Source organism: Coregonus lavaretus, assembly GCF_964263955.1.
Source record: "Coregonus lavaretus genome assembly, chromosome: 27".
Classification (NCBI taxonomy): Eukaryota; Metazoa; Chordata; class Actinopteri; order Salmoniformes; family Salmonidae; genus Coregonus; species Coregonus lavaretus.
Genome location: NC_140014.1, coordinates 2,584,301 through 2,607,755, shown reverse-complemented (window position 1 = coordinate 2,607,755; position 23,455 = coordinate 2,584,301). Strand labels below are relative to the sequence as shown.

Here is a 23,455-nt window from a genome sequence, read left to right as displayed (position 1 = left end):
CAGTTCTATTTTTGTTTCATCAGACCAGAGGACATTTCTCCAAAAAGTACGATCTTTGTCCCCTTGTGCAGTTGCAAACTGTAGTCTGGCCTTTTTATGGCGGTTTTGGAGCAGTGGCTTTTTCCTTGCTGAGCGGCCTTTCAGGTCATGTCGATATAGGACTTGTTTTACTGTGGATATAGATACTTTTGTACCTGTTTCCTCCAGCATCTTCACAAGGTCCTTTGCTGTTGTTCTGTGATTAATTTGCACTTTTCACACCAAAGTATGTTCATCGCTAGGAGACAGAACGCGTCTCCTTCCTGAGCGGTATGACGGCTGTGTGTTCCCATGGTGTTTATACTTGCGTACTATTGTTAGTACAGATAAACATGGTACCTTCAGGCGTTTGGAAATTCATTTGCATTTACATTTACGTCATTTAGCAGACGCTCTTATCCAGAGCGACTTACAAATAGGTGCATTCACCTTATAGCCAGTGGGATAACCACTTTACAAAGTTTTTTTTGTTTTGTTTTTTTTCTCCCAAGGATGAACCAGACTTGTGGAGGTCTACCATTTGTTTTCTGAGGTCTTGGCTGACTTCTTTTGATTTTCCCATGATGTCAAGCAAAGAGGCACTGAGTTTGAAGGTAGGTCTTGAAATACATCCACAGGTACACCTCCAAATGACTCAAATGATGTCAATTAGCCTATCAGAAGCTTCTAAAGCCATGACATCATTTTCTGGAATTTTCCAAGCTGTTTAAAGGCACTGTCAACTTAGTGTATGTAAACTTCTGACCCACTGGAATTGTGATACAGTGAATTATAAGTGAAATAATCTGTCTGTAAACAATTGTTGGAAAAATTACTAACCGACTTGCCAAATGTATGGAACATTTGAAAAATTACTTTTGTCGTGCACAATGTAGATGTCCTAACCGACTTGCCAAAACAATAGTTTTTTAACAAGACATTTGTGGAGTGGTTGAAAAACGAGTTTTAATGACTAAGTGTATGTAAACTTCCAACTTCAACTATACACACAAAATGTATTATCATTAATAATTAAATTTTAAAGGCTAATAAGGCTGGTGGAACCATTCATAGAGGGTTCTAGGAAGAACCATGTACAGCAGTTTCTATGAAGAACCCTACATAGAGGGTTCTAGGTAGAACCCTCTGCAAAGGGTTCTACCCAGCACCAAAAAGGGGACGAACCGAAGAACCCTATATGGTTCTACTTAGCACCTTTTATTCTAAGAGTGCACCTACCACGTAATCCAAGTTAGACTATCAACATTAAGCCTATGTTCTACAACTACCAAGCCAATTCAGACTCTGGATATTCAGTCTGTGTTACACCTACCATGAAAGGAAGCCAGTTAAGATTGAGACTCAGCCTATACCATACACCTATCATGAAAGGAAGCCAATTTAGACAATTGAGACTCAGCATGTTACACCTATCATGACAGGAATGCAATTTAGACTATGGATATTCAGCCTATATGTTACAACTACCATGAAAGGAAGCCAGTTAAGACTATTGAGATTCAGGCTATGTTATCTTACTTGATAATTATAAAAGGAAGGCAATAGAGACTATTTACATGCAGCTGATGTCTTACCTGTAGATGCCAGTCTCCGGTACCCTCCATATTTGGATGCCTTTGAATGGGCTTCTGGTTGCCACGGTAACATTGACATTGCTGTTCCGATAGGAGCTGCTACACTGGGTTGGAGTGGGCCCCTCTGAACCAACTGCCCCACAAGTGTGAAAGGCCCATTTCATTGCTGTAAAACACAGTGTTACACATAAATGAACATTTGCGTATGCATACGTACACACATTAACACATTATGCACACACACACACACACACACACACACACACACACACACAGGCAAATGAAGACAGTCATCATTCAGAACACTGTTGAAACTCATCACATTTGTTTTATTTCACTTCAGCAAGCCCCTCCAACGCTCTGTATTATCACATCAATAAATCCCAACACACTGAAACGGCAGAAATAATTTTGCATCCTGCTTGTCTGCGTCCTGATCATTCATGGAATGAATTAAATAAGCATCTTCATCTTGTTTCACTGAAGTAAGAAATGCCAATGCTATTGTCAATGTCCAAAGAAAACCTCCAATCTATACCCTCCATTTTTGTCAATATTTATTTGTACATGATTTATTTGTACAATTGTAACACCCTTAATTTCTCCAAACAGAAACAAGATAGAGGGTGCGTTTGTACATTTACTATGACTATTTACTCAGATTTTAGAGCACTCTCATCTGAGTGTGCCAGAGTGAAGAATAATTGACGAATTTACGAACGCTCAACACACCCGTTGAATATGGCCGGTGTCAGTTAACGTGAGAAAAAAAACGTAACTAAATTGTTGCCAGCAGCACACTTACAGTCACCAACGCTCTGGATAACATGAAAACAGCCTAACCAGCTCTGCTAGGGCGAGTAAAATGGTCAGAGTGAGGTGTTCTCTCATTTGTGTCTGGAAGTAGCTAGCAAGCTAGCCAATATTAGCAAGTTAGCGTAGGTGCTTGACTGCCTTTGTGAGGTCAGAACGCTCGGATCAAACCTACTCCTCGGCCAGAGCGTCCAGTGTGAGCTCTGAATGCTCCAAGAGCGAAACACTCTGAATTTACAAACGCCCAGAGTGCACTCTGAATGCGCTCTGGCACTCCAGATTTAATTTATGAACACACCCAGAATTATGAAACTCTCAGTACATTCCCATTTGGGTTCTCTCCCTGCTTGAAAAGTTTCAGCCAAGTATTTCATTATTTACATGTTTTATGGCCAAATGTTAGTTTTTTAGGGGTGAAAGTAGTTTTTTCCACTGGCTGTATTTTGCCTTATACTGTCCTGAGCATTAATGTCCAAGAATTCAAACTAGGATAAGTTTCATCACTATATTTTGGCTAAACATAGACATAATTGAATTTAATTGTTATATCATTCTAGGTACATGAGATTTTGACATGGCTGACTTATACAAAAACTAACTTTAAATAGCCTTGGTGTCATGTAGAGTGCCAAATAAATTGTAAACAGGTACAGTGGGGAAAAAAAAGGATTTAGTCAGCCACCAATTGTGCAAGTTCTCCCACTTAAAAAGATGAGAGAGGCCTGTAATTTTCATCATAGGTACACGTCAACTATGACAGACAAAATGAGAAAAGAAAATCCAGAAAATCACATTGTAGGATTTTTAATGAATTTATTTGCAAATTATGGTGGAAAATAAGTATTTGGACAATAACAAAAGTTTCTCAATACTTTGTTATATACCCTTAGTTGGCAATGACACAGGTCAAAGGTTTTCTGTAAGTCTTCACAAGGTTTTCACACACTGTTGCTGGTATTTTGGCCCATTCCTCCATGCAGATCTCCTCTAGAGCAGTGATGTTTTGGGGCTGTCGCTGGGCAACACAGTCTTTCAACTCCCTCCAAAGATTTTCTATGGGGTTGAGATCTGGAGACTGGCTAGGCCATTCCAGAACCTTGAAATGCTTCGTACGAAGCCACTCCTTCGTTGCCCGGGCGGTGTGTTTGGGATCATTGTCATGCTGAAAGACCCAGCCACGTTTCATCTTCAATGCCCTTGCTGATGGAAGGAGGTTTTCACTCAAAATCTCACGATACATGGCCCCATTCATTCTTTCCTTTACACGGATCAGTCGTCCTGGTCCCTTTGCAGAAAAACATCCCCAAAGCATGATGTTTCCACCCCCATGCTTCACAGTAGGTATGGTGTTCTTTGGATGCAACTCAGCATTCTTTGTCTTCCAAACACGACGAGTTGAGTTTTTACCAAAAGGTTCTATTTTGGTTTCATCTGACCATATGACATTCTCCCAATCCTCTTCTGGATCATCCAAATGCACTCTAGCAAACTTCAGACGGGCCTGGACATGTACTGGCTTAAGCAGGGGGACACGTCTGGCACTGCAGGATTTGAGTCCCTGGCGGCGTAGTGTGTTACTGATGGTAGGCTTTGTTACTTTGGTCCCAGCTCTCTGCAGGTCATTCACTAGGTCCCCCTGTGTGGTTCTGGGATTATTGCACACCGTTCTTGTGATCATTTTGACCCCATGGGGTGAGATCTTGCGTGGAGCCCCAGATCGAGGGAGATTGTCAGTGGTCTTGTATGTCTTCCATTTCCTAATAATTGCTCCCACAGTTGATTTCTTCAAACCAAGCTGCTTACCTATTGCAGATTCAGTCTTCCCAGCCTGGTGCAGGTCTACAATTTTGTTTCTGGTGTCCTTTGACAGCTCTTTGGTCTTGGCCATAGTGGAGTTTGGAGTGTGACTGTTTGAGGTTGTGGACAGGTGTCTTTTATACTGATAACAAGTTCAAACAGGTGCCATTAATACAGGTAACGAGTGGAGGACAGAGGAGCCTCTTAAAGATGAAGTTACAGGTCTGTGAAAGCCAGAAATCTTGCTTGTTTGTAGGTGACCAAATACTTATTTTCCACCATAATTTGCAAATAAATTCATTAAAAATCCTACAATGTGATTTTCTGGAAAAAAAACATCTCAATTTGTCTGTCATAGTTGACAGTGTACCAAATTACAGGCCTTTCTCATCTTTTTAAGTGGGAGAACTTGCACAATTGATGGCTGACTAAATACTTTTTTTTCCCCACTGTATAATTTGGGCACCATCAGACTATTCAGATGTTTTGAGAGGAACCGAATGGCCATGCACAAACAGGGGTGTTACTGTAAATATTGGTCATGTACATAGACATAATTATATTTCTTGCAAAATCATTACATATGTCTATGATAATTCATAACATGAAGTTAGGTGAATTTATTTGGTTTATTTTTTAGGTGTTACATTTGACCTAAGCTAATGTAACGTCCAGACTTTTCGGATTAAAATCAAATATTGTGATCCGACCGTCTTATGTACAGACCTATAAATGATATGAATGATTAGGAGACAGATGTATGTTTTTTATTTTAAAAAATACTGGCATAGTTCAAGTGTTCTCTGAGCAATAGAGTAAAAGACAAAACATTTTACAATTGCCCACAGTCTCCCCTACTCTGAAAATGTCATGACTAGGACCAAGAACATGTATTTCCAAATGTATTCTGAAGTTGCGTCTTTGTGTTTTTGTGAATGGGAATATGGCAGTTTTTCCAGTTCCGTTTTTTCCAGTTCAGATGGACGTGACTGGATTTAACACTGATTGAGTCACTAAATCCTGATTTGGGGGAACGATGGGAACGGCTTCTAGGGAACTGGGACAGTTTCAAGGTGTCGAGTACCTCCACTTTCCACCAAAATTTGTAGAATTTAGCCTGGCTAAAACTGATTTAGCTACAGTGAGGGAAAAAAGTATTTGACCCCCTGCTGATTTTGTACGTTTGCCCACTGATAAAGACATGATCAGTCTATAATTTTAATGGTATGTTTATTTGAACAGTGAGAGACAGAATAACAACAAAAAAATCCAGAAAAATGCATGTAAAAAATGTTATAAATTGATTTGCATTTTAATGAGCAAAATAAGTATTTGACCCCTCTGCAAAACGTGACTTAGTACTTGGTGGCAAAACCCTTGTTGGCAATCACAGAGGTCAGACGTTTCTTGTAGTTGGCCACCAGGTTTGCACACATCTCAGGAGGGATTTTGTCCCACTCCTCTTTGCAGATCTTCTCCAAGTCATTAAGATTTTGAGCCTGACGTTTGGCAACTCAAACCTTCAGCTCCCTCCACAGATTTTCTATGGGATTAAGGTCTGGAGACTGGCTAGGCCACTCCAGGACCTTAATATGCTTCTTCTTGAGCCACTCCTTTGTTGCCTTGGCCGTGTGTTTTGGGTCATTGTCATGCTGGAATACCCATCCATGACCCATTTTCAATGCCCTGGCTGAGGGAAGGAGGTTCTCACCCAAGATTTGACAGTTCATGGCCCCGTCCATCATCCCTTTGATGTGGTGAAGTTGTCCTGTCCCCTTAGCAGAAAAACACCCCCAAAGCATAATGTTTCCACCTCCATGTTTGATGGTGGGGATGGTGTTCTTGGGGTCATAGGCAGCATTCCTCCTCCTCCAAACACGGCGAGTTGAGTTGATGCGAAAGAGCTCAATTTTGGTCTCATCTGACCACAACACTTTCACCCAGTTCTCCTCTGAATCATTCAGATGTTCATTGGCAAACTTCAGACAGGCCTGTATATGTGCTTTCTTGAGCAGGGAGACCTTGCGGGCGCTGCAGGATTTCAGTCCTTCACGGCGTAGTGTGTTACCAATTGTTTTCTTGGTGACTATGGTCCCAGCTGCCTTGAGATCATTGACAAGATCCTCCTGTGTAGTTCTGGGCTGATTCCTCTCCGTTCTCATGATCATTGCAACTCTACGAGGTGAGATCTTGCATGGAGCCCCAGGCCGAGGGAGATTGACAGTTCTTTTGTGTTTCTTCCATTTGCGAATAATCGCACCAACTGTTGTCACCTTCTCACCAAGCTGCTTGGCGATGGTCTTGTAGCCCATTCCAGCCTTGTGTAGGTCTACAATCTTAACCCTGACTTCCTTGGAGAGCTCTTTGGTCTTGGCCATGGTGGAGAGTTTGGAATCTGATTGATTGATTGCTTCTGTGGACAGGTGTCTTTTATACAGGTAACAAGCTGAGATTAGGAGCACTCCCTTTAAGAGTGTGCTTCTAATCTCAGCTCGTTATCTGTATAAAAGACACCTGGGAGCCAGAAATCTTTCTGATTGAGAGGGGTCAAATACTTATTTCCCTCATTAAAATGCAAATCAATTTCTAACATTTTTGACATGCGTTTTTCTGGATTTTTTTGTTGTTATTCTGTCTCTCACTGTTCAAATAAACCTACCATTAAAATTATAGACTGATCATTTCTTTGTCAGTGGGCAAACGTACAAAATCAGCAGGGGATCAAATACTTTTTTCCCTCACTGTATGTTTCACTGTTGTGAAGTGAAACAATGGTGAGTGAGTGTTCAGTCAGGTTTAACCGGCCTTGAACTGACTAGGTAGTAAAGAAAGATATGTAGCACAGCTGGTTTTTGCAGTTGCTTCAGTCTAATTAAATTTATGTGGATCAATCACAAAGTGCCAAGTGAAAGTCAAAGTAATTATGCTACTACAGTCCTGTTTTACATTGTCGCCCATTTTGAATTTGAACAAAGTACAGCATGTATAGCCAGTGTGTTTCACCAATTTGAAGGAAAATTAATTAGAACTCTTGGTGTGCCTGTAATGGTTTAGGCCTGTTTGGGAGGTACCACTGTCAGCCAAATGGTTGTTGTGATAAAGCCGCCATCTTGGAGCCATAGGAAAATCATTTATATTAATTTTCTCCATTGAGATTAATGAAATCAATGATATGTAAAAATTTAGCAACAAATGTTGTTGCCATTACCATAATCTATCAAATAATGCTAATAACATGTATTTGAACCCTTTTTTTTGTAAATAATCACAATTTGTAATCCCTAAGCGAACATGGCCTGTTGTGGACCCAATGACATCATTGCTGACAACAGACATGGGCTGTGATTCAAACAAACACAGATAAACGACCAGAACTGCGAGTGACATTTACAGTAAAGGTGATTTCTGCTTGAGTTAATATTTGCTGTGTTTACAGTGAGCGTGATCTCCACAAACATCTGTGCAATTGCTTTTAAAAGTCTCTCGTTGTACCCAGGTCTGCGTTGGAATAAATCCCGGACTTGAGCTCCAAATTTTCATCCAGATACCTCCCCCACCTGTCAATACCAGCCCCAAACACAGACATGAATCTGAGGTAAGAGGGGCAAGGACTCTAAACTATCCTGTAGAAGTAAATGGATTCTTAAGCTAGTCTTCTTGCCACCAAACAAGATAAAGAAGCTGTGAAGCCCCCAGGCCGAATGCATCATTTACAACCCAGGAACAGCAACCGCCTACAGACTTGTTGGTCGGTGCCTGACGTAAATCCAGCCCTACTTATTCCGTTATTTCGATAACCTATGGAGGTCACGCTCACACACACACACAGGCACACACACAGGCGGGAAGGAAGAGGGTGTGTAGTCAATGCTAGATTCAGGTCGTGTCTGAGGTCTGGCTTGCCTACTACTCACTTAAACTGCATACTGTGTACTAATCGTACTACATACTGTTTAGAACGTACAAGTAAAAACAAATGCAGTAAGCAACAAATAACGAGAAATGGTTGGAGACTACAAAGTTATGTGTAAGAGTCTCTCTGTTCAGTCTCTTCCTCCGCCACCATTTTTCGTTAGCCTGGTGGTTGGGCCTGACTCTGATAGTTTTTGCTTGCCCGTGGACGATTGACAATTCTCCTTAACCCAGTAGGCCACAGAAATGGCCAGTCCTACACACACACACACCCACACACTACACATACGAACACCCTCTAACTCTCTCACACTCACACGCACACTTGCATTTGTTTTACCATCCTTGTGGGGACAAACTGGCACATGCACAGATAGGGATCTACCTGTGCCTGAGCACCTGCCCCTTTGCCCTCCCACATTTTCTTTATACCGTTTTTGTTGTTGTTCTGAACCCACTGCCCCCAAGTCGTAATGACGACGTCAAGTTCACCACCCTCCCAGTCTGCCCAGTATGTTGATTGCACTCGCCCGGTATCCAAACATGCATGGCTTGAAATGCTGTCACCGGTCGAGTGTGTGTAGCAAGCTTAGTTACCTAGTTTAAATATCAACAGTACTGCCACAACAGCATAACTGTTACTGTTTTTTGTGTGTTTTTCCTCTCCTTCTGCCCTAATCACAGGTGTCCTGTATGTTCCTGATTGGTTGTCGTTGGGGTCTGCTAATTGCTGAGGTGGACCAATCAGTGGACATTCCTCTGCATTGCACCACCTGTTTCTGGTTTTTCAATCACACATCCCATTGTTTAAAAGCCGGTCAGTTGTGTTTGTGTAGAGAAGACTATTTCCATATGTGAGTATGGATACTGTGGTGTCCTGTGTTTTGTGTACTCAATCATTTGCTGGTTACTCTGTTTGGTAACTTTGTTGTGTGTTTCTGGGAAAAGGGGAATTTGAGCAAGTTGCCCTTGGGCATACATTACCTGTAGGAAGAAAACTGTCTAAAAACACTAGTTAGACCTGAGCGGCCCACCCACTGTATTTTTGAATGATTAGCATTAGCTTAGCGGTGCTTGAGGCAGGCAAGATCAGTTTAGTTTTTTTTTACACTATTGTTTCATTTCTTGGGTCCTGCTTAGCCTTTTTTCCCAAACCTTTACTGTGTGTTCAAAAATAAACATTTTATGTTTGACGGTAGTTTATGGTTGTCGTGTAGTTTTTGTTCTCACTGTTCCATGTCACGATTCTAATTTGCATGAATTATTTTACGGGTCTCTTGTCCATCCACCCTAGACGTTTAAAGCCACGGGGTTTGTAACAATAACATTTGATTAACATTTGATAACACTTGATTTACATCATCATCAATATTCGGTCTGGTTGGTTGATAGCCTACGCGCAGAAGCACTTCATCATTTATTTCCTTATAGAATCATAGCCGCAGGAAGGATGTTGGAGGTGCTGCACCACCCCTGATTCATTGAAATACATTTGGCAAAGTTATAGAATTACTGCTGTCTGTTCAGAAATAAATGAAATAATTCAGAATAGCCTACTACACCATGAGTAGGCCTATAATTTAGCCACAAAGGATCATTAGATTATTTAAAGAAATAGCCTAGCAGTGGATTGTGTGGAGCCCAATAACAAGGCATAGCCTACAGTCGGGAATGCGCTGCAAATCTGTCAGTGAACAGCATGCAGACAAAACAGTTGCGGGAAAATACAGGTTGGAAAGCAAATGGCTCCTGCTGAAAAGAGAAGACTAATCTGTCTGCTTCTGTAGGTTACCGTAATATTTTTATCAACTTCCAAATAGGTCTATTGAGCGAACATTGTTTTACAATGTAAAACAAGAGAGAGGTAGGCTTTTGAGACGAACGCATCGCCGGCGGGTGAGCTGTGCATCATTGAGTCAGTGAAACTGGAAAGCTTTTTTAGGACTATAATTTCCTCCTTATATTGTACAATATGTGTGTTTCCACACACCTAGGCTATTGATGGATTCAAGACAAGGTCGTTTTTATTGATCTCAGATTCTCAGTTTGTCAGTGTCAAAGTCGCCTGTCATTTCAATTGTGTGTTAGATTATGCCAAAGTCTTCAGTCATGTAAAATGACGTAGAAATGCATGAAATGCGTTTATAAAAGGCTACATTTTTCCCAGACCTAGGCTACTAAAAATGGTCCACGTGTGATTTCTGTAAGCTCTTCTACTCTACTGCTCTATGCCAATATGCAAATGTCTAATATGCATGCAATGCTTTATTATTTAACATTTTTTTACATCTCATTGGTTCAGTCACCCCCCCTTGCGCTTACTTTTTGTTCTGGCACCTCCCAATTTACAAATGAAGCACTGAACACCGGTAGTCTAGACTCTAGTTTACCACCACGTACTAAAATATTCACACTAAGCCAGCCAGCCATATATCATGACTTAGAAGTTATTATTTAAGAACATTGAAGATGAATTACAATCAGTAAAAAAATCTATTGAGCTAGCTAACTAGCAAATTTACAACAAACATCAATGTCAATGATCAGCTGATAGTCTATTTTCCAAATGTCATTAGGAGACAATGTAACTAGCTTGCTTACAATTTGTGATGAGTGTTGTGGCAGAAATAAATAGGCCTATGCAACAACAAGAAAAATATTCGCTAGAGACAGTTAGTATGTTACGAATTTCGAGATATAAAATTCAAGGGCGGGGATGCTCTTTTTTCATTTTGAGCACCTGTTCTGTGAAAGGTCTGTGCAAGGCCCTGGGGACCAAACAATTGTTTCCAATTAAAAATCCTACTTTCCCTAACCCTTAACCTAACCTTAACCCTAACCTTCACCCCTAACATTAACCCTAAACCTAATTCTAACTCGTAAATGTAGCCCTAACCTTAATTCTATCCCTAAACCTAACCCTAACCTTAACCTCAACCTTAACCTCCATAACTCTCCCTGCAGGACCCTAGACCTGGCACTGAATCCTGACCTGGGCGAACAGCCCACACGTTAACCCTTTCCCTAATCTGGGTCTGTGTCCCTATCCCCCACACCCCATCTCTGCCCTCCACCCTCAAACCTTTCCCAGACTCCCTGTCCCCATCCCCCCCAACAGAGACAGAACTCCAGAATATACCCCTCATCAGCACCTTCTCAGACACAAACAAACTCCTTCACTCCAGACTCAAAGCCGCATTCACCCACACACAACATACATTCCCCCCACTCCAGGACTTCAAACCTACACTACATGACAAGTATGTGGACACCTGCTCGTCGAACATAACCGGGCGGGGTGTCTTGGAGTCCTCCCTCAGAATTTTTTGAGCATCTAAAGTTCATTTCCTGCATTTCTACACAATCTAATATGACTATTTTGGGGTCACGTATTGTAAATAAGAATAGAATATGTTCAGGGCGTAAAATGAACACCCGCCACCTGCCAAATGCGGGTAGATTTTGCCATTGGCGGGTAAGATGTCTATTTCACTAGCCACGTTAGCGGGTGGTCAGGGCTCCACAGTGTGAGCATTTCACTCGTGTTTGTGAATAAAAATAGTAAAGTATGATCACATTTATAGTAAAAAATAAACGCTTGCAGTAGCTGTTTCAAAGTATTTCTGCCATTCTGTTTCATAGCTGGTAAATTAATCGCACAAAGTCAAAACCTATGAATGCTATATAGCCTATCCCACCTCGTGCTAAAACACCACCTGGCTGGGGGCTGTGCGCACGCGAAGATCTGAGTGAAAGATAAAACAAATTTAAGAGCTGCGCACAGGCATAAAAGTTGGTCTAATTTACTTGAAACAAAAGTCTACTGAAGTGAGACTTTGTCCTTGTGTTTCTTGACTATTTACATTGTTCTGTTCACAAGCCAGGTTGTTTTTCAATGTTTAAGTTTCAACTGCTAGGGAAGAGAAGACAACACTGCTACTAGTCAGACTCAATCTCACAGGCACAAACATGAGGATTCACGTTACCATGGTAACCTCCCGTCCTTAAAGGGGCAGGTAAAAATGTTTGTTTCATCTGTGATATTTTGGTTAAAAGACTCAGGTCACAAAAAACAATATACCACATTACTTCTTACTAGTAATACATGTATTGTTTTAGAAACATTACGAAGCATTCTCATCCATTTTTGGGTGTTTTGTTGAAAATTTGTTTTGGCTGGTAAAGAATCTGAGTGGCTGGTAGATTTTTAAATCTACCTGCCACAGTGGCTGGTGGGTCAAAATAAGTATTTTAGGCCCAGAATATGTTTCTAAATAAGACTTTGTTCTTAACTGACTTGCCTACTTAAATAAAGGTTAAATAAATGAATGTGGATGCTACCATGATTATGGATAATCCTGAATGAATTGTGAATAATGATGAATAAGAAAGTTATAGCCGCACAAATATCATACCCCCCCAAAAATGCTAACCTCCCATGTTATTGTGATGGTGAGAGGTTAGCATGTCTTCGGTGTATGATTTTTGTGCGTCTAACTTTCTCACTCATCATTATTCACAATTAATTCAGGATTATCCGTAATCATGGTAGCATCCACATTAATGTAGAAGTGTTTATTCTTATTTACAATAAAAGGGACTCCAAAATGACACAATACATTATTTACCATTCATTTCTATTGGGCACAAAATTATCTGAAACACAACTAAAACAAACAGCAAATGCATCCAACAAATGTGTAGTCACAAGCTTGATGAAGTCATTGCATGCAATGAATGTGGGACCGAATACTTAACTTTTTACTACTTTAAGTGAATTTGTCCTAATAGTTTTGCCCCCCTAAAATGGGGAGGGGGGGGGGACTATGTACAAAAAGTGCTGTCATTTCTAAACGGTTCCCCCGATATGGATGAAAATACCCTCAAATGAAAGCTGATGTCACGTCTACACTAATATGACAAAAATCCGCTAGCTAGCTAATTTACACTGTAACAATGTAATTGAGCAACAACAATTGCTCATTGTGAAAATGACAGCACAATAAGAAAGATAATTCCTAACCTCTCTGCCAATAACAGCTAGTTTTAAGTTTTCCCCTCCCCACTCAGACCACTCCCAGACAGTCCCAGCTAAATTATTGCTTGAGAAATTGCTCTTTGCTAAAAAGCACATTGTTTCTTTTGACCATTTTAATTGAAAACAATCACAGTAATGTACTTAACAGACCTGGGATAACTATAGTTTTAACTATTATTTGTGGAAAGTAACTATTTTTTGGAGGGAACAAATAGTTACTTTGGAGGTGACTACAACTATTTGATTACAAATCCCAAAAATTGATTACTTTTTAAAACTACTTGAATACAGATCTCAGAAAGTGACTACTTTTCAGAAACTATTTGATTGACTGCCTTCAACTAATGGCAGGGTTCTATCTGGAACTGCATGTTGAAGATATAAATATAATGAATAGAGCACACACAATCTCCTATACCAGGACTCTCCAACCCTGTTCCTGGAGAGCTACCGTCCTGTAGGTTTTCACTCCAACCCTAATCTAGCACACCTGATTCTAATAATTAGCTGGTTGATAGGCTTCACCAGGTTAGTTACAACTGGGGTTGGAGCGAAAACCAACAGGAGGGTAGCGCTCCAGGAATAGGGTTGGAGACCCCTGTCCTATACTATTCTGATCTGTCTGACAGTCCTATTTTATCTACACAATACATTTCTAGCTGAACATTCTGTAAATGTCCATTCTCCTGAATGTCCATTGCCCAAGGTGTCCATAATAAAGTCAAACCAATTAACCTATTTTATACAGATAAGTATAAATAAATTGTGCCGCTTAACTACTGTATGACTCTTTCAAAATGCCACTGAAAAGGTCGAAAGATGCAATACATTTTATGATACCTGAAAATAATGCAGAGAAATTCAAAGCCATTTGCAAACAGCAAGTTGGATGCTTAGCGAAAACAACTTTGAACCTCTTTGTCCATCTCAGGGTACAAGTTTTTGTTTCAAACACACACTATACCATCTTTAAAGGGAAAGTTTACTCAGAATACAAACTAACATGATTTTCCATCTACCTTGGCTATTGTTGACTCAAGGATATTTAGATTTCGTTCGACACTTAATAGCCATATTTTGTTACTGTTAGCATTCTCAGTAACACTTAACAATCTTGTGCCTGTGTAATAAAACTGTAATTACATTTGGAGCAACATTTTATTAGCATGTTGTTACATAATACTTTGGTCATTGCATTTTAATTGCATGGCAATGAGCTGAGAGTTTTTGTAACTACTGTACACAAGGAATAGTGACTGGTCCTTATTCCACTTAAATAAAAAAAATAAAAAAAATATTATGTAATTATATAGCAATTTCCAATGTCCTATTTAACGACAATGTATAAGAACTTGATGTCAAGTGTTATTGTATTACCTTATGTATCACTAATTATGAAAAAGTGGTCTACTCTAATGTTGAGGTGATTCCATGTCCCACAAGAATTTAATTCTAGGCTATATTAAGATTAATATCACCCGGTCTCCTCTTCCTCTGTCCTTGGTGTTGCAATTTTTGGGGGGCATACTCACTTTCTCTCAAATGAGACCACACACGCGTGAAATGAGCTCATCGATGGAGAGTCAGAGAGAGAGCTCTGTCGTTTCCCCCATAGAAACGATGAGTCAGCAGTGAGACGGGTTGCATCTGAAATGGCAGCCTATTATCCCCGTAGAGGGGACTACTTTTGACCAGAGCATATGCACTATATACTGTAGTAAACAGGGTGCCATTTCAGATACAGCTACTGTCTGAGTGCACACCTCATTGTAGAGTTGAGTTTCACACAAGGTGTGGAGATTGTATTCAGCAGATTGATACAGAGAGAAAGAGTGACGAGCTAAAAAGAGGCGGAGACGAGTGGAAAAGAAGGGAATCTAAAAAAGCAGAGCAAGAGACAGGACACTGAAAATGAGTGAGGAGGACTGAAAGGAAGACAGGTTAGCTAGAGAAAGAGCAAAGAAAGTCTGAGAAAAAGAGAGAAAACGAGATGGAACAGTAAAAAAGGGAGGCGAGAGAAAATGTTGAAGAAAAGAGCAATGATGACAGAGAGGGGGCATTGGCCGAAGAGAGGGGGAGTGGTGCGAAAGAGGTGGGGAAAGAGCGATAAGGAGAGATGTAGGAGGAGGGCGAGAAAATACATTGTTTCCCAGGGATCATTGAGCATGTCGAGGAGGGAGGAGAGCCTCGTCAGAGTGACACACACACCGAGCAGATGTTAAAGCGCTCCTCAGGGTCGCCTATCAGAAGGACAAGACATAAATGAAAGTCCACTTATTAATCTCCTGGGCGAATATTTCAAGGGCCTGAAAGAAGGGTGATCCCGAAATCAGAGTCCAGCTTTTCTTAAAAAATATGTTAGCCATTGTTATTGAAACACCATCATGTGAATGCTTAGTATACAATCTCCTGGTGAAGATCCAGTCAGTTTTGGAAATCTATACCCTGAAGACCCCTCAAAATCACTATTACCAACAAATGATCAATACTCATTGAATAAACTTAGATGATGTTTGAGGTTCATCAGCATGTTTGTATGCTGTAGTGGCTAGGTGACCTATGTTTGAGGTCTCTTGTTATTGCATAATTTAACGGACACAGCTCTTATTTTATAGATGAATCCCTGTTTCTCGTATAAAATAGCCCCTCACAGTAACATAAGGTCTGTCCGACCGACATTAACCGAGTCGATGCATATCGAATCAGCATGTCGACAAAGTAAAATGACAGCAAGAGAGCGTGTTAGCATGAAGCTGTGGCTAACAAGTCTTGATTGAACTTTTAAATTGATTAGCTTTGTGATGACAATGAAGGGAACGTCATAAGCACCATCTTGTTGCTTGGAGAAGTAATGCAATTACTCTGAGATTCCCAGAGTACAAGAACACAGCCACCAGATAGTTTTTTTTTTTTGTCTTGTCACATCGCTGCAACTTCCGTACGGACTCGGGAGAGGCGAAGGTTGAAATCCGCGCCTCCTCCGAAACACAACCCAGCTGAGCCGCACTGCTTCTTGACACAATGCCCGCTTAACCCGGATGCCAGCCGCACCAATGTGTCGGTGTAAACACCGTACACCTGGCGACCGTGTCAGCGTGCATTGCGCCCAGCCCGCCACAGAAGTCGCTAGTGCGACAAGAATGTACCTGCCGGCCAAATTGTGCGCCGGCTGCGACAGAGCTTGGACTCAAACCAGGATCTCTAGTGCCAAAGCTAGCACTGCGCTGCAGTGCCTTAGACCACTGCGCCACTCGGGAGGCTGATTGGTATTTATTTTGTCTGCGGTGGCACAATTGGCTCAAGATAAGTCTCGAAGATACACCAACGAAACAAAATACATGATTACCTTCATTATACCCCTTGAAAACATCAGTCATTGTTGCGTGCTGTGTAAAATGTATCCAGTCCAAGTTCTCTAAAAGGAGCTAATTCCAGCTCTGTACTATCCACAGTGTTCATTTATGCAGTAAGAGGTTGGAAGAATCTAAGGTGGAAAATGTCAACTCGGTGAAACGAGCTACATTGACATTCTCTGGAGGCAAATTGGAGCGTTTTGCACTTCAAAACTGCCCGTCCTGCTCCATTTAATCCATAAATGAGACCTACCGATACAGACGTGGGTATGGATGAACCCGGTAGGTGGCACACTTACTGTGCCTTTTCACAATATGTGTGGAGTGAGTGTAAATAGTCTGCCTGGGTAACTGTGTGGGTGTGTGTGTTAGTGTGCGTGTTAGTGTGCATGTCAGGAGAGGAGAATGGAGAGAGGAGAGAGTGTCTTTATGTGTGGGAGTGGAAAACATTGTTCTAGCTTGAGATTCAGAGATACAAATGTATCATCTTCCCTCTCAGACTGCCTTTTCTGTATATTACAAATACAGCGCCTATGCCTGAGAAACTCACAACTATACGACAGCAGATGGACACTTACAGTCAGTTGGAGTAGGAAGGTCTGACAATGTTCTTGAGTTTCCATTGGACAAGGTGGTTGTTTTGATGTTCTGATTGGTTGGTTTCAATGGCAGTTTAGTGGTCCCGGTTACCGTAGGAGGAAATTCACCATTGGCTGAGGAGAGAAACAGACAAATAACAACTTAGTGACATTCTTTGCAAGCCATACCTTTGCACAGCTCTCTTAAATTCCAAACAGTTGAAGATAAGCAGGGTTGTCTTCATTAGGGACCACAAACAGAAGAAAATAAACTGAGACAGATGGGGACAACCTGGACTTGTCCAATAAGAAACGCTCATTTTCATTTTCCATTGTTAAACATTTTAAACATTTGTAGTTTTGTGCCCCAATGAACAAAGCTTGGGGAATACTTGGCTGGATAACCCCTATCTGAAGTTGCATGGTGTTGGTTGGTCCAGTAGGGGGCACTCTTATCTCAAGACCAATAGAGTTGGATATACTGGTGGTTGTGGGAAAGGTTGGAGGTGCTTAAATCCAACTCCTTCCCATCTTCCTCCATCCCTAGGTGGGTAAGTACATTGGATCCAGGGCTTTCATACCACCAGCTCAACTCAATAAAGCATATGGACAGACCAACCACCTCAACCTACCTCAAGGCCTAAGACCATAAAGCTCACAAGTGCCTTGATCTTTTCCCCCTCAATTTCTAACCTAGAAATACATCTCCCAGGTAAAAGGGGTTTTAATTAGGTATTGCTACTCTGGATATGAAGTACTAGACTTTTCCGAGGCTGTGCATTGGGCCTGTGAGGAGGGCTCCGATGATGTGGGACTGCATACTGGACTTCTGGTTAAAACCCACACAGACCAGGGTGCAGTGGGAAAGAGGATAACACTCTTTCCAATAATCAGCTGCAAGAGCTAGGTGTAAATCCCAGTCTCTGATTGGTCTGTTCCCCAATCAGCAGCAGAGAAACTGGCCAAGGCAAGGTAGAAATAGAAAATCTGATTGTAAGAGGTTTGACGTTCCTCAAGAAATGATACGATGAAACAACCGTACAAAAAAACAATGATTGTTGAATCACTATCAAAATGCTGATATAGTCATTGCAATTTCATGGTATTGTTACTGGCAGTGGAAATCAATGTGGTTAATAGTGTCTAAAACCAATCTAAACCATTGAAATTCTCCATTAAAAAAAGTTGGAAGAATAGTTCTGAAGAACACAATTTCAGTGTTGGGTGTGCAACAGCATCTGACTATTGTCGGAGTCCTTGTCATATCCATGTGAGATCCATTCAAATGTTAATAGCCAAGTTATATCATACCTGCCTCTGTCACTCACTCGTGAACATACTCTTTGAGCAACTGTGACATTTTGGGGAGGTGACAGGTTAAATAACGATTTTTAAGCCTTGAGACATGGATTGTGTATGTGTGCCATTCAGAGGGTGAATGGGCAGGACAAAATTTGAACAGGGTATGGTAATAGGTGCCAAGCATACCGGGTCAAAATGCAACGCGCTGGTGTATCAAGATCGGACATCCAGCAAACTCTCTCTCTCTCTCTCTCTCTCTCTCAATTTCAATTTAAGGGCTTTATTGGCATGGGAAACGTGTGTTAACATTGCCAAAGCAAGTGAAGTAGATAGTAAACAAAAGTGAAATATACAAAAAATATTAACAGTAAACATTACACTCAGAAGTTTCAAAAGAATAAAGACATTTCAAATGTCATATTATGTATATATACAGTGTTGTAACAATGTGCAACAATGTCTCTCTCTCTCGTTCTCTCTCTCTCTCTCTCTCCTGAAAGAACAGCGCCTTTCTACTCCAGATACATCATCTATTCATCTCTGGAAAATGCATCGAGGACTCTGTTTGGGACTAGCTCATCTGAATATCAAGTCGAGAGCCGACTGCATGTTTCTTAATTATGATGACAGGCCACGAGTTCCCCACGTCATATCGACTTGCTGGCTCGCCAAAAAGACAGATAATCCCCTTTTCCTCCACGCATCGTTCCACAGGCTACCTTTCATCTTTGTCTCTTTAATCATCTCCTAAAAAACACACCCCCCTCGGTTCCCTCCACCTGGCTCCTCTGCCACCACTACCTCCGCGGGCTGAACTCCTCTCGTTCATCACAATATGGCAGGGGGCTCCCGCCACGGATGTGTGCGGTACGTACCGCTTCGAGTACATGCCTTTCGGTCTTAGCCATGCACTGTAGAATTTTACTCAAGACCCAAACTCCGATGGAAAAAATGGGACAGACATCCATTTTGTTTGTCAGGTCAACAGAAACAGTTCCTATGTTGTCGATATTACTAACAATATTCTTTTAAATATAGATTTAATGCTTAATTATTGGCCAAGTTTTTTTAGGCTTGGTCATTAAGATATGCAGCAGCCATGACTGAAGCCAAACAAAGCTGTCTTGGGGGGGGTGGCTTAATGTGGGTGTCTCTTGTGTTTCTGTGTTTGCACGTGGCAAGCGTTTGTACATTCACTCTGCCAAAACAGTACACAGTTACAGTCACTCAATCTTTTAGATAACTTGAAACAGCCTAACTAGGTATTGTGTCTTGACAAGGCTAGCTAGTGCTAGCCAACTTCTTTTGCAAATTAGCTTCAGCCGGGTTGTGTGGGACTGTGGCAAAGTTGGTTTGACATTGGATAGCCTATCTATGGGGCTAATTAGAGACCGTCAACAAATTACACAATGTAAATTGGACAATATTTTTATGTTGCACATCTTTTAGTTGTCTCATTAAATGCTTTCAATATTTGTATATGAATATATATAATTTAATAGCAGTTTCAGATTTTTAAGTTATTGAAATTTGGAGCTATTGACCTTTTAAAATACACTACATGGCCAAAAGTATGTGGACACCATCTCATTCCAAAATCATGGACATTAACATGGAGTTGGTTCCCCCTTTGCTGTTACTCTTCTGGCCTCCACTCTTCTGGGAAGGCTTTCCAATAGATGTTGGAACATTGCTGCAGGGACTTGCTTCCATTCATCCACAAGAGCATTAGTGAGGTTGGGCACTGATGTTGGGCGATTAGGCCTGGCTCGCAGTCGGCGTTCCAATTCATCCCAAAGGTGTTTGATGGGGTTGAGGTCAGGGCTCTGTGCAGGCCAGTCAAGTTCTTCCACACCGATCTCAACAAACCATTTCTGTATGGACCTCGCTTTGTGCACAAGGGTATTGTCATTCTGAAACAGGAAAGGGCCTTCCCCAAACTGTTGCCACAAAGTTGGAAGCACAGAATCGTCTAGAATGTCATTGTAAGCTGTAGTGTTAAGATTTCCCTTCACTGGAACTAAGGGACCTAGCCCGAACCATGAAAAACAGCCCCAGAACATTATTCCTCTTCCACCAAACTTTACAGTTGCCACTATCCATTCGGTCAGGTAGCGTTCTCCTGGCATCCGCCAAAATCAGATTCGTCCTTCGGACTGCCAGATGGTGAAGAGTGAATCATTACTCCAGAGAACGCTTTTACACTGCTCCAGAATCCACTAACTTTACACCACTCCAGCCGACGCTTGGCATTGCGCATGGCGATCATAGGCTTGTGTGCGGCTGCTCGGCCATGGAAACCCATTTCATGAAGCTCCCGAACAGTTCTTGTGCTGATGTTGCTTCCAGAGGCAGTTTGGAACTCGGTAGTTAGTGTTGCAACTGAGGACAGACGATATCTATGCGCAACGCGCTTCAGCACTCGGCGGTCCCGTTATGTGAACTTGTGTGGCCTACCACTTCGCGGCTGAGCCGTTGTTGCTCCTAGATGTTTCCACTTCACGATAACAGAACTTACAGTTGACCGGGGCAGCTCTAGCAGGGCAGAAATTTGATGAACTGACTTGTTGGAAAGGTGGCATCCTTTGACGGTGCCACGTTGAAAATCACTGAGCTCTTCAGTGAGGCCATTCTACTTCCAATTTTTGTCTATGGAGATTGCATGACTGTGTCAAGAACGGGTGTGGCTGAAATAGCCAAATCCACTAATTTGAAGGGGTGTCCACATATGTTTTGTATATATAGTGTCTTGTCCCATGTACATTGTGTAATTTACTGATGGTTCCTAACTAGCCCTATAGGGTTATAAAATGTCAAACCAAATTGACCATGTTGATCAAAATTGATGATTACTTGGGTGCTGCTAGCCGTGAGCTGTAAATGTAATATCCCGATGCTTTGATATGGGCCCAGATGATAATCACTCTAATGGGTGGTGGTCTACATATAAAAAAACTCACTGCAACTTTGACTGAGAGGCAGAACTCATGTAATCCCAGCTCCAGGGTGGAGAAATCTCTACCTGCAGTAGAAATTGTTCAGCTCAAATCAATAGCTAATCCCCCTACTCAGTAATCCTCAAATCAATTTAATCTCCCAACTCTCGACTGCTTTGGAGTCAAAATGTGGATGAATACAAAGTTGTTTATATAAATAGTTACAATAGATTCATTGTACCTAATGGGCTGTGTATTATGTTTTCTGGGAATGGAAACTGAGACGCTACAACTATAGCTCTTGATTCTGTTAGATTCTAAACAAACAGAGTAAAAACTCAAACGATTTACTAGGAAAATCTCAAAACATGTTTATTCCCCACTAGGTCAAACAGCTGCAAATTCAAAGACATGTTTACACAAGCACATTTATTTATAACCTCCTAGTAGGCGGAGTCAACTCCTTGCACATCTAGACAGCCAAAACATCTCTGTTGCTAGTCAGCAACTGAATTGGTTCCTTTCATTGTTGTAGCCTCCTGCTAGAACCTTCATGGGCTTGGAAATATATGTGTGTGACAGGACAGACTGTTCCTCCTCACTTCATCACTCCTCCAAGGCTGTCCTACCTTAACAGTGACTGAAACCAGACTGTTGCCCTTTGCCCCTCTCCATAGGATCCATGAGATTTAACAATAACATGTTCTGACAGAATGTAAACTTTCTGTTCTCCCCTTTCTCACTCAGTAACTTTCCATACACCCAGTTCTTAACCCTCCATTGATCCCAACATATACAGTGGGGAAAAAAAGTATTTAGTCAGCCACCAATTGTGCAAGTTCTCCCACTTAAAAAGATGGGAAAGGCCTGTAATTTTCATCATAGGTACACGTCAACTATGACAGACAAATTGAAAATTATTATTCCAGAAAATCACATTGTAGGATTTTTAATGAATTTATTTGCAAATTATGGTGGAAAATAAGTATTTGGTCACCTACAAACAAGCAAGATTTCTGGCTCTCACAGACCTGTAACTTCTTCTTTAAGAGGCTCCTCTGTCCTCCACTCGTTACCTGTATTAATGTCACCTGTTTAAACTTGTTATCAGTATAAAAGACACCTGTCCACAACCTCAAACAGTCACACTCTAAACTCCACTATGGCCAAGACCAAAGAGCTGTCAAAGGACACCAGAAACAAAATTGTAGACCTGCACCAGGCTGGGAAGACTGAATCTGCAATAGGTAAGCAGCTTGGTTTGAAGAAATCAACTGTGGGAGCAATTATTAGGACATGGAATGAAACATGATGAAAATTACAGGCCTCTCTCATCTTTTTAAGTGGGAGAACTTGCACAATTGGTGGCTGACTAAATACTTTTTTCCCCCACTGTACATTCATTATACATGTAAAGTAATCAATAAATTATAATATGGTAACATTAATAAGTATATTTCAAGCTAGAATCCAACAATTCGAACAAACGAAAGGCATTGACGGCCCATACGGCATAGTAGTGCTCCACAAAACTACAATACCGTAGAGATCTATTTTTCATCAAGTCTAAGAAACTCACTAACAAGGCCTGCAGAATCAAACTTCTCAGCATGGAAAGCATGATGTACAGATGTGGTGTTGTAGACCATAGAGGCTTGGGATATTGGTATTCCACTGCAGCAGTGTAAATCTGCAGGCCAGGTTAATGGCGACCTGACCTAAACCCACCGGAGACTGCTGGTGCGAAGCTCGTTAACCCACTAACACTGAACCCTTTCAACCCCTATACGCGAGAGTGGCATATCTGAGAGAAAGAATGCGTTGTAATAAGAATAAATATTGTTTTCCAGTATCCTAATTACGAGTGCAACTTAGAAATAACACAAACAGGCTATGAACAACATACCTTAGACTGTTCTCGTCTGTTTTTAAAAGGAATGAGTTGGGCTTTAGTTGTCTGTTCCCCTCTTTTCCTCTTGTCCCAGATGTAACTGGAGGTCGAACCACACGTTCTGGACAAGACCCCTTCGTGTACCGGGATTCAGAGCCTGGGAGTTTTGGAGCTGGGCCATGTCCTTATCGGTGATGGGAGGGTGGCTGTTGGTGATATATT

The 23,455-nt window shown here is 41.3% G+C and overlaps 1 protein-coding gene across 1 annotated transcript in view; it reads right to left on the bottom strand.

Moving 5' to 3' along the window:
- The window catches only part of LOC311102584 (ALK tyrosine kinase receptor-like), a gene marked incomplete at both ends in the record, with an annotated part of 143,315 nt that overhangs the window by 64,177 nt on the left and 55,683 nt on the right, over positions 1 to 23,455 (bottom strand). The window contains one exon of the mRNA XM_084143958.1: positions 1,614 to 1,779. Within this exon, the coding sequence (XP_084000084.1) occupies positions 1,614 to 1,779 (166 nt within the window). The remainder of the gene's footprint in view (positions 1 to 1,613; positions 1,780 to 23,455) is intronic.